The sequence below is a fragment of the Neofelis nebulosa genome, chromosome 12, assembly GCF_028018385.1.
Source record: "Neofelis nebulosa isolate mNeoNeb1 chromosome 12, mNeoNeb1.pri, whole genome shotgun sequence".
Lineage (NCBI taxonomy): Eukaryota > Metazoa > Chordata > Mammalia > Carnivora > Felidae > Neofelis > Neofelis nebulosa.
The window spans coordinates 12,164,801-12,177,077 of NC_080793.1; the positions used below are offsets into that span (position 1 = coordinate 12,164,801).

Consider the following 12,277-nt stretch of genomic DNA (forward strand, 5'->3'; position numbering starts at 1 on the left):
AAAATAAGATCAGAGGAAGCTGCCAGAAGCATTTAGTGAGAGCTCTACCCACAGACAAGGTCTCAGAACACTGCAGTTGTATCTCTTTGGGCCAGGTGCACATGTGCTCTGGCCAAAGATGATGTTCCACACCCTGCCATGTCCTCAAGACCAGGGCTCAGCACAGCCCCTGGTGATGCTGGCCACAGAGCACAGCCGGGTAGAGCCCCGTTCCCTCCTACCCAGGCCCAGAGCTGCCCCAGGGGTGTGGTTGGTGAACTGTTGCCAGGGCAGTGGCCTAAGACTCTGGTGCCAGGGACAGACCTGGGTCAGCATCTTGCCCACTAGCTGCCAGCCAGAAACCCTGGGCAAGACTTTTTGCCTTTTTTTTCTTTTTTTTTTTTTAGAGAGCATGAGCTGAGGGGCAGAGGGGGAGAAAGAGAGAGAGAGAGAGAGAGAGAGAGAGAGAGAGAGAGACAGAGAGAGGGAGAGAGGGAGAGAGGGAATGACAGAGAACGAACGAACCCCAAACAGGCTCCATGCTTAAGACCAGGGACCCTGGGATCATAACCTGAGCCGAAACCAAGAGTCAGATGCTCAGCCAACTGAGCCGCCCAGGCGCCCCTGCCCTTTTTTTTTTTTTTTTTTTTTTAAACACAATGCCTGTTCACATCCCAAAGAACATGATTTGGGAAACCGCCCACGAGAGCCACACTGGCATGCTAGGTTGGCGGGGCACAGCCGTCTCCCCTCCTGCAGGGACTGCTGCTGTCAACAATCTGATGCCCACCCTGTTGCCCTCCCTCATCAGCTGCCCCTCCCTCCCATGCCCACAGCCCCCTGGCTGACCCTGTGCCCCCCCCCCCCCCCACCGATACCACACTGACCTGCCCCTTGTATTCTCTTACGTCACACACACACACAGGGGTCTAGGAGCCCCTCCAGGGCAAGGGTCACGCGCCCTTCGGCTTTGACTCCTCAACTCCCAGACCGGAGCCTAGCTTAGGGCTCTGCTCGGGGACATTTACTGAATGAATGGACAAGGGAATCACTGAAGATAGGTTGAAGCTAATAGCTCATAGCTCATAGCACCCTGGAGATGGGGAAGGGATGTCAGTTAACCACAAATGTGGAAAGAGCGCCTACTGTGTGCCAAATATGATTGGGTGTGACTGTGAAGCTACTAGCACCTGTCCCGCCCAGGCCATCTAAGAGCCAGAAACTGCCATCAGCCCCAGGAGCAAGTCTCCAAGATGCCAGCTGGGCCCTGGGCCCCAGGGGTAGGGACAGCTGTCTCGGTACTGACCCCCTGGCAGCCTGCCAGGACCCACTCCCTGAGCAGCCAAGAGTTCAAACCCTGGAGCGGAGGGTCCCAGACCCAATTAGCAATGTGAGAGAGGCCCCTGACCCCACTCAGGCCGCCCTCCCCTCTCCAGCAGTAGGTTCTGGGCCCTGGAGACAAAGCCACACAGCAGAAGTCTGACGTGGAGCCTGAGCCCAGACCGGAAAAGAAGGAACTGCTGAGGAGTCCCCAGGGATGCGCAGCAGCCCAGGCAAACACAGGTCTCCCTTGTCCCCAGCCACTTCTGCCTACTGCTCAGAAGGAAGGAGCCCTCCCAGGAGCTGTCATGACAGGGAGAGTTAGTTCCAGCTGAGAACCCAAGCCTTTAGCGCACCCCCGGGAGAGAAGGTGCCCCACCCCCAAGACCTGCTGCTTTCAGCCTCCTTTGAAAGTTTTGCCACCTCTCCTGAGCCCCTCCCTCTTCCAGGAGCCCCGTCACCCTTTCTCAGGGCCTGTTTCAGGCCCAGCACTTCTATGTGTCACCTTGGTTAACCTACTCTCCCCCCCCCACCACGCCCCCAAAAGTCATCACGACTCAGGTGTGTTCACCTGTTCAGCCAGTGAGGGAACCAAGGCTCTAACAGGTGGAATGGTGGCCTTAGATCCAGGATGTGCACCTAGGTCTGCAGGGTCCCATGGCCACGTCCACTGCTTTCTCACCAGACACCCTGTCCTCCACCACTGCTCCCAGGGCCCCCACAGGAGACTCAGGCTCAGGGCAGGCAGAGGCGGTCCTTGGGGTGAGGGCTACTTGTTGTTTACAGTCTACACAGTTTCTCTTCTGGGTAGGAAACGTGTAGACGGTGTCCCCACCCCCATCTTCTCTCTACCAAAGAGCCTGAAGAATGGGAAGGTGAAGCCCGGGTCCTGTGTTCGGGCTTCTCTGCCTATGAGAAGGACTGGGAAGGAGGACTTCTCAGGACGTCTCGGGGATGGGTGTGGAACATCTTGACACTAGTGTTTTTTCAAAAGAAGGGATGAATGAATGAACATAAACGTTGACAGACAGATGGAATGATGAAGATTGGAAAGATAAAGGGTACAGCCAACCCTCTCAAGAGAGAGATGAGGCCAAGCCAGTAAGGCCCCCTCCCCAGTCCTCACATCACCCCCTAATCTGGCACGTCACCTCAGTCCTCCTGTGGGTTCAAGGCCCTCCTCCACCACCTGGTCCCTACCAACCCTGCCAGTCTTTTCTTGAAACTCCCACCCTGACCTCAAGCCCCTTGTGCCCACTCCTCCCAGAGACCCCTCCAGGCCATCCTGCAGCCTCCTCCATACTCAGCATTGGAAGCCCAGCTCCCACATCACTTCCCGAATGGAGCCTCAACCAAGAGCCCCTGAACCAGGGGTACCCCCCCCCCCCCACTGCCCTCTGGCAGGGCACGTTCCCAGTGGGGTGAGAAAAAGTTGCTCTCACACCCACCCATCCCCACCAGACCAGTTGACCTGACAGGAAGAACACCCTCTGCTGGTGATCTTGACTCATGACAGCAGTGATTCAGTCTTCCTGTTTTAGAGTAGATCGTCACGTACAACTGAGTGCAAAGATCCAGTGTCCAGCAGGTTCTGTATCTGTCTCCAGTTCTTCCTCCCTGAGAATGGTCCTAGCTCTTAACCCAGGTCACACAGAGAATAGCTCCAGTGCAGTTCTGGAGCTTCCCTTGGGGGCTGTGCACCAACTTGTTTCCCCCAAAGACCCTCTGACTTGCTTCAGGGCTCTGTTCTATTGTTTTCATCTATGCGTATGCCCGGGTGTGGTCTGGAGTCTTGGTCCTGTGTTATGGTGGTGGAGAGATGGCGTGGGAGTTCTGGAAGGCAGCTACGCTCACCCCTATACCACCAACACATGGCGTGGGAATTGTGATGTGCTACCATAGGCCCAACTGACCCTAACCCTCTAGGTTAGGGGACCTAACCCTGACCTAACCAGTTAGGGGACCACTAACCCTGACCAGGAAAGTCTTTGAAAGCAGGAGCCACCTTATATTCGTCCTTGAACACCTAGGGAAGACCCTACACCGGATGAAAATGCCCAGAATCTGTCTGTTAGCAGGTGAATGTGGCATATGGATAGTAATTGAGTATGTACTATCCCTGGGCATGAGGCCAAGCCCTTTACGAATAATTTCATTCAACTTTGTGACAACACCATCAGGAGGGCTGTAGAACCCCCATTTTGCAGATAAGATATTAGGGGGAAGGGAGGTAAAATGACTTTCCCAAGGTCATCTGGCTGGCAAGTGGGGGGTGATGGGAAGCTGCACAGAATGGCACATCTACTGGGCAGGCAGGACCTGGCCTTGTCCTGGGGCCTGTCCCCGCTCATCGGCCCAACAGGAGCCTTGTAATCAAAGGATGCCAGGGCGGCCGTTTACAAAGTGAAGATCCTTTGTGCTGGAGTGAAATGATCCTTTAAAAAATGATCACCGGCTCCCCTCGTTACCTCTGGAGACCAAGTCCTTGCTGATTTTTCCCTTCCTTATCTCAAGTACATTTAAATGTCAATTAAATTTGAAATATCTACATTTGTCAGCATTTCATTTTGGGCCAGCGTGACGTGCTGCTGATTTGTCCACGCGATGTGACACATGAAAAAAACTCTCGAGATGCAGATCTTCCTCATTAAAAAATAAGCCCATGCGATCCCGGCACGGCGGAGAGCCACAGAGCACGTCCCCGCTTCCTGACGCTGTGTCTCTGACATGGTATTTAAAAAGGAACAGCCGCGCCTGTCACCACTGTCACACGCGTGCGCTAACCGGCGACACGTTAAACCAAACATTAGAAAGGGTTCGGGAAGTCATCTGCATGGGAACTCCGAGATGAGGTGGGCAGAGGCGGGAGCAGCCGTGGGAGATGATGGGGTCTGAATGGTGATGGACAGCGGGCCTTTCTTTCTCGCCAAGACTCTGGCAGCCCCTCGCTGGGTAGCCAAGTTCACCACGACCTGCCTTTTCACAGACAGCTCTTTGTGTGTAATCAAATCCAGGCGAGTGGTGGGTGGCAGACTGCAGGCTACTAGCTGAATTGGGTTAATGAGGGAAGAGGTACGCTTTTTTTTTTTTTCTCCCCGTATTCTGCCTTAAGCTAATAAAAAATTTAAACCTGGACATTTTCAACGATTCATCCTTTATCTCTGACAAATATCTGACTCTGTGTTTCAGAGGAGGACATGAGCAGCTGAATTTAAATCAGTTTATTTTGAAATCTCACCTTTTATTAAAAGTGGAAGGGGGCACACCCTGCCCCTTATCGCGTTGTTTCAGATACACAGAACTGAAGAGGCGGGATCACAAAGTGGTTTGGAGTCAAACAGATCCAGACTCCTGGCTCCACCTATGGCTGCTGTGTGATGCTGGGCAAGCGACTGGCCCTCTCTGAGCCTTGGCATTCTCTGCCAAGTGAGCACGTGATAAAGGAATTAAGGAAACTGTACGGCCAGCGTTTAGCTTGCATCCTCGTCATCATCCACGTGGCCCGAAGCCTGAAAACACTCTGATCTGACCAAACCACCTGGCGAGGGTTTTTGTCACTCTCGAGAGACAGACGGCATGTTCCGGAGATACCCTGGGCCTCTTGTGGAAGCCACTGTCCAGCCCGCCTGGCCTGGCCAGGCCAGGAGAGCTGACTGGAGAGGGAAATTGGTTCCCTCCTGCCCCTCTCACCCCGCAGGCCTGCTACGTGACCACACCAATGTGGGGAGGCCCTGGACTCTGACAGGGGTGTGAACTACGGCAGCCGGGTTGAGTGAAGCCAAGGTCCAGTCCAGCACAAAGGCTGCTTGCTCTTCTGTGAATCCAGACCTTCCTGGCATTCGGCTCACGTGCCAAGCTGTGATTGCTGCTTTCTGGTCGAAGCCAGAGGAGGAGACCATACTTGGATGGGTGTTGGAAGGGCACTCAGGATGGATTTGAGGGACACCAAAGAGCTTCATTCAGGTTGACCTAAGCAGAGGTGTGTGTCCCCTCGTACGCCTCTACCAGCAGCCCGGCTGACGGGACAGTGAGGGCCCTGGCCTAGAATCTCTGCTTGTCACTCCCTGGCCAGGTCACGTGGTTACCTCTCTCTCCTTCACAGAGATGCCCAGTGCTCACCTAGCACTCGGGAAGTGCCTCTACCTGGAAGTGTGGGTGGGTGGGTGGGTGGGTGGATGGATGGATGGATGGATGGATGGATGGATGGATGGATGGTTGGTTGGATGGACGGACAGACAGACGGATGGACGGACTAATGACAGTCCCATCCTCTGTAAAATCAGCACAGTGATACACCTCCCTGCTAGGCTGTTGGGAGGGGTGGAAATAATCTATGTAAAGCCCCTGGCACAGTGGATATTATTTTACACATTTTTCCAAGACTCCTGCCTGCTCCTATGTACCCAGCACCCTCACCCCCACATGTGGTCCCACTCTGCAGCCTCAACGTCTCAGAGGATAGACGGGGAACCTCAGGGGACACTTTTATACCGTAGCCCCAAGCTGATGAAAGGGACAGGTGCTGTGCTGGGGCTCCAGAAAGGTGGGTGAGATGGATGGGGGCTGCCTCATCTCCCCAGCACACTGGCTTCCAGACATTTGACTACAAACCTCCATCGCACTAATGTTGTGCCCCATGTGGGGATAAAGAGAAGAAGGAGCCAGGCCCCTGCCCTTGAGGAACTCGACTTAGAAACAGAATTGCAAGAGGTTAAATGGTATGGATGAAGTGCTAAAACATTCAGCCCAAGGGGAAGCTAGCTTCATCTGAGGGGAAAGCTCCAGCTGGGGATTCCAGGGAGACTTTCTAGAAGGCCCATTGAGCCAAGTCTTCAAGACCTCAGTCAGTGCAGCAGGCAGAGCAGGAAAAGATGTCAGGGAGGTCTGCGGGGCGTGTAGGGGGGCGGCAGGAGGAGGCTGCAGGGGTGGACAGGCTCAGGCGGACAGCGTGGTGTCTATCCTGCCTGCAGCTGGCGCTGGGCACTGCCTCCCTGCAACCCTCACCCCTGCCCACCCAGCACATTCCAGAGCTCCCCAGAGTGGAGCAGGAGGCCACCCTCCTCTCCACCCTCCACCCCTCCTCACCTGCTCAGGAGAGGCGTCCGGTGCTGGATTTAAACAGTTGAGTAAATCATCCTGTGAATACCTGGATGTTATTATTCTTAACACTTACTGGGTCTACTCACCACACAACAGCTGCCTCAGAATTGCTCTGCGGTGTCGTAGATTTGCAGGTGTCCAGCGGGAGAGTGACAAGGTTGAGTTGATGAATCAGAGCAGGATTCCAGTGGCTGTGTGGGGTGGCCCGTCTGTGCCTTGTTTTATGTCCCAGTGGGTGTGACAGGAGCTGGGTGGCCTCGTTTCTGTGAATCACATCTTCTTGCCCTCTGTCCTGAGTCCGGAGGAGAACACCCCACCTAGGCTGATGCTATCTCTGGTCTGGGAAGGACAAGTCCCTGACACCCAGGCAGGCAGCCTGGGCAAGGGGAAGAGCCCAGCGACCTGCCACCTCCCTGCGTGTGGCCCTGGGCAAGTGGCTTCCCCTCTGGGAGCCTCGGTCTCCACCTCAGTATGAGGACAAACCGCTTAGCCTGCCTAACTTCCAAGGATGACGCAAGGAGTGAGAGGGTTTGGGTATGCGAGTGCCGGGGAGCTCTGCAGCTCTGGGAGGCAGCCCCGGGTTCTCCTTTTAAAAGAATAGCATATTCTTGGTGACAACTGCCTTAGCACTGGCGATGGCAAATCACAGCCCAGCCTGCTCTCCTGGTCCACCAGGAATAGCTGCTGCCCGTCACGGACCCTCCGGTGTGGTTCCCATTCACTCTTATGGACACGGTGCCCTTTTATGAAAGGAAACCTGGAAAGAAGTGCATCAGAAAGCAGAGAAAGGAGGGGTGCCTAGGTGGCTCAGTCCGTTAAGCCTCCGACTTCGGCTCAGGTCATGATCTCGTGGTTTACGGGTTCGAGCCTCGCGTCGGGCTCTGTGCTGACAGCTCAGAGCCTGGAGCCTGCTTCAGATTCTGTGTCTGCCTCTCTCTCTCTCTGCCCCTCCCCTGCTCATGCTCTGTCTCTGTCTCAAAAATAAATATCAAAAAAATTAAAAAAAAAAAAAAAAGCAGAGAAAGGAGCCAGCTCTGGCTGGGGGTGTTGGAGAGGAGACTGCCCCCCACCCAGGCACCCCTATGCTTCCTGCTCCATCGTCCCCCGAACTTCACCTGTGCCCCCCTCACTGGTATCTGAGCATGCCCAGCCTGGTGTGTGGGGCCCAGATGTGACCCCGGGTCTGTCCGGCCCAGCTCCCCCTCTCCCAAGCCCGCACCTCTCCCGGGCCCTGGTCAGTGTATAATTCATGGCAGCCACGCAGACTTTCTCGGGGCTGCGTAGTGTTTGTGTTTATAGAGGTAGAGCTCACAGGTGGCTGACAAGGGAGATGTATTTTTTATAACAATGAATATTTAATTTCCACATCACAGATGAAAAAGACTCTCTGAAGAGGCATGTGAGGGAGACTCCAGAGAACAGCCGCTAATCAGAAAAGGGCCTTCTAGCCAGTGCCCCTCCACGTGGCTCACTTTCTTCTTTAACTTTCTATTTTTATTTTTCCCTGATTATTGAAGTAGGTATGCACATTGAAGAAAGTGTAGAAGACACAGAAAAATAAAAAGAGGCAGTGTGGGAGGGGGGGATTCGCCCCTAATCCCGCTAGATTTTGTGGACATTTAGGTACATCCCTCTCCGGTCTTTTTTCTGTGCGGTTTCCCGTAAGTAGCTGCGAGAGAACGCAGTGCAGTTACAATTCTGCATCCTGGCTTTTAGATTCTTCTTTCTTAGACACACTATAGTTGATGGGTGGGTAATATTCAGCCAAATGTACCATAATTCACTCCAGCAGACTCCTATTGCTGGAAGTTTAAGATGTCCCGTGTTTTGATATCCTCAGCATGGCAGCAGTGAATGTCTTTGTGTCTCCTTCTTTGCTACATTTAGGATTTTCTAGACAGACGTGGGGTTGCGAGGTCATAGGTGGCTGGATCCGTGTTTAAGGCTCTCGACACCTATGGCAAACTCACGGTTTCTTTTCTGTTCGGGACCAGCTTCCTCACCTTGGGGGACTGGTCAGGCCTCCAGCGCCCTCTGGCCTTCTCCAGGGAGCCTCTACCCCAGGTTGGCAGAGGGAGGCGGGGGCCAGGCGCCGAACACAGACGCCCCCCTCCCACCGGCCACATGGAGTTCTGAGGGTGCCTCCTAACTGCCTCTTCTCTCTTGTCTTCCTCTGCCCCAGCCTGGTAAAGCCCTTGCGACACTATGCGGTCTTCCTCTCCGAAGACTCCTCTGACGATGAATGCCAGCGGGAAGAGGGCCCGAGCTCTGGCTTCACCGAAAGCTTTTTCTTCTCCGCTCCCTTTGAATGGTCTCTCCTTCCTTCTTCCATTTCCCTGAGCTCTGCTTGGTGACTCTCCTGGGCCGCGTGGGGGAGGGGGGCCAGTGCTGCTTGCCCTTGTGTGCGGGGAGGGCCGTCTGGAGCCACTGCCTTCCGGTGCCCCTGTGCCACCACGTGGGGTGAGTGAGTGTCCCCCGTGTGTGCCTCTGCCCAGGGTGTTCATTCTGCCAGCCCCGTGGGCTCTGTGGTGAGGAGTGAGGTGACAGGAGGGTGGCAGGGCTGACAGGTGTGAGACGGGAGCATGAGTCTCTGTCCCTTACCCAGGAGACTGCACTTGACCGTTAATGGAAGTGGTTGTGGATGCCTGGGTCCTCCTCCAGCTCAGCACATCTCAGAAAACTATGGAGACGGAGGGTCAGATTTTAACCTTAAAAGAAAAAACACGTATTGATATGGAGCGTATATGTTATTGCTGACAGATCCAAATGTTGTATCGATCTGCCTTTTAAGATAATTTATATCATCGCTGTTTATCGCCTGTGCCTCATGCTAATTATAAATTGCAACTTAGAAAAAACAAGGTTCGCCCACAATCCAGCCACCACCCAATGTTAAGCTTTGGTAGTTACCCCTTCTTTACCAGTTCTTGCCCATCTACCCACAAGTTTTTCCCAGCTGGGCTCAAGCAGAGGGACAGCTTTTGTCTGCATTTGTTAACGAAGTTGTAATGTTTTTAATGGGAGCCTTTTACAGAAGGGAGCTGCCCTTTGCTGAACACCCACGGGGCCACAACCAGCCTCTAGGGAGTGAGCTATTAAAACCATCTTAGGGAAGGGGCGCCTGGGTGGCGCAGTCGGTTAAGCGTCCGACTTCAGCCAGGTCACGATCTCGCGGTCCGTGAGTTCGAGCCCCGCGTCAGGCTCTGGGCTGATGGCTCAGAGCCTGGAGCCTGTTTCCGATTCTGTGTCTCCCTCTCTCTCTGCCCCTCCCCCGTTCATGCTCTGTCTCTCTCTGTCCCAAAAAATAAATAAAAAATAAAATAAAATAAAAAAATAAAACCATCTTAGGGAAGAGGGGATTCTTCCCTTCCACCCCGTCCCAGCCCCTTCCCCTGAGCCAGGCCTGTGAGCTGCTCAGGGCACCTGATAAACCCACCACTTCTGCTCCTACCATCGCCCCCTGGGGTAGCAGGGTTCTGCCACCAGCTCACCTGTGACCACAGGCAAGTCAGTCCCCTCCCGTTGTCCTCACTCAGAAAGTGGTGGCCTAAGTCAGTGTTGCCCGAGTTTCACAGGCCACCTTTTCTGTACCTTGAATCTTTTTCTTTAAAATTTTTCTGTCAAAACTTCAAAAAATTAACCTTCTCCTCAGCAATAATATCTCTAATATCATAGGCCTAATGTGTCAATTATTATCTCTACTGTTAGTTAAAATAAAGGTAGAACCATTGGAATAAGACCTGTTCATCCACATAATCAACTCAAAATCACCTTGCAGATAAAAACTCCCTGCCTGAGTGATGTCCAAGGACCCCCCACCACAGAGTGCGGGGGTCTCGTTCTTTTTAAATTAATTGATGCCTTAATTATTTAAATAGTGAATAGCGCTCACTCCTTTGGCCATGACCTAAGAAAAGTAGAGGTTCTTGTGTGTGGTGTGTGTTATTAAACAGGAACTGGCTCAGAAGTTAACTATACTGTAGTAAAAATAAATAAAAATAAGTCGCACAGGAAAGGCAAGGAACTGGCCCATCGTAAGTCCAAATAAAATGGTTTCTTTTTAAAGAATACTATTTCCTTAAGTGTAAGGAGCACATTGACTTTTCTTTACTCCTTGGTTGTGTTCAAGCTTGGTTAAAAGGTCTTCAATTCCTTGGTCAGATGGCTCAGAGTCAGTGGAAACTTTTGAAGTCTCTCCAACTTGGCATCCATTGCTACCTTTTGCTCTGTGACCTAGGGTGAGTTACTTAGCCTCTCTGAACTTCAAGATACTAAAGGCTGATGGAGTCCTGACTGCTGAGCCCTCTCTCTGCTGTGGGTTCCCTACCCTGGTTCCTGCAAGTGTGACTTTGGGACCAGCAGGTGGCGCCCTTCCCCCACTTTACCAGAGCCGTGAGCAGTTTCTGCTGAGACACAGGGGACAGAGCCAGCCCTAGCCTCTGTCCTGGTCTTCACTAGAGTCAAGTCAGGGTTTATCCAGGCACTGTTCTCCATGTACCCAGTGGTGCCCTGGGGCTGAGGCTTGTGAAAAAGGAAAGTTAGAGAAACCTTTCGTCACCTATGCCTGAGTTAAATGTACAGAAGGCTGTTAACAGCCTCTGTGCCTGCCATTTGCCAGGCACCGTGGTAGGTAGTTCACATAACCACCACCACCAGCAGCAAGGGAGATAGACTCTGGAATGGGGAAGAGGCTGAGGTTCAGAGAGGTTAAGAGACTTGCCCAAGGTCCCACAGCAAGTGATGGCAAGACCAGAGCTAGAACAGAGGTCAGCACAGGCTGAGGCCCAGACAGTTATTCCTGAGGGTCCTGAGGCGTGCTGGGTAGTTACCCGGGGGGAGAATTTCTCCCAGCTCAGTTCCCCATGAGCCACGGGGAGGTGGGAGGGCAGAGACTGGGCTCAGGAATGGGCAGGCTTCCTGTTCCCTTTCTAATCACGTCCCGTTCCTCATGCCTTGTCTGGATGGCTTGCAAGCCCCCCTCCCCAGTCATATGGTGGGTCCTGTGGTTTTCAGAGGAACTAAGTGGATCCCCTTAGTGCAAATTAGAGCCAAAGCAATTTGCCCAGGGTCCCACAATAAACAACAGAACCTAAATTCAGCCCCAGGTCTGTCAGATTGCCAGTGACCAGACTCCGGCACTCACAGGGACCCCAGGACACTCACCTGTCCCCAGGCCTCCCGGGTGTACTCTTCCTGGGGGTGGGGGCTGCTGGCTCCTCCCGTGGAGGCTCTGGGCGGGAGGATCCAGCCTGCTCTGCCTCCTCCCAGGCCTCAGCCATATCGGACACTCAAGGAGTCAGACAGCGCAGAAGGTGACGAGGCAGAGAGCCCAGAGCAGCGAGTGCGGGAGCCCACAGGCCCTGCCCCAGCTCCACCTGACCGAGCTGCCAGCATCGACCTCCTGGAGGACGTCTTCAACAACCTGGACATGGATGTCCCACTGCAGCCACTGGGCCAGGCCAAGAGCTTGGAGGACCTTCGGACCCCCAAAGACCTGAGGGAGCAGCCAGGAACCTTTGACTATCAGGTATGATACCGGGGTGGGGTGGGTACCTGTCAGGGCCGGTGCCTTCCACACACGAGGCAGATACCCCCGTGTGACAGCGAAGGAGACCAAGGGAGAAACAGTGACTTTTCCAGGGTCCTCGGCCGATGCTCAGGGTCAGTCTGACTGCAAACCCTGCCGGGCGGGCCAACAGCCCGGCCAACAGCCAGTGAGCCACCCTCACAGCGATCACCATAGAAGATGCTACACCTGGTGGAAATCCACCCCTCACTTCCATTTGTGCATCAGAGAGGGGTGTGCTGGTGCTCCACTCTTCCAGGACCCCAGCCCCACCCCCAGGCGGGGCTTTGACGCCTGATCCAAGTGGGCGTG

General features: G+C 53.9%; 1 protein-coding gene across 18 annotated transcripts in view; it reads left to right on the plus strand.

Annotated features, from left to right (window-relative positions):
- DENND1A (DENN domain containing 1A) overlaps positions 1–12,277 on the plus strand; it is a 513,465-nt gene that overhangs the window by 497,314 nt on the left and 3,874 nt on the right. For 16 of the 18 annotated variants that reach the window (XM_058694192.1, XM_058694190.1, XM_058694195.1 and 13 more), the window contains 2 exons: positions 8,582–8,710; positions 11,668–11,926. In XM_058694192.1, coding sequence (XP_058550175.1) covers positions 8,582–8,710; positions 11,668–11,926 — 388 coding nt within the window. The remainder of the gene's footprint in view (positions 1–8,581; positions 8,711–11,667; positions 11,927–12,277) is intronic. The other 2 variants (XM_058694182.1, XM_058694186.1) reach the window with 1 other exon arrangement.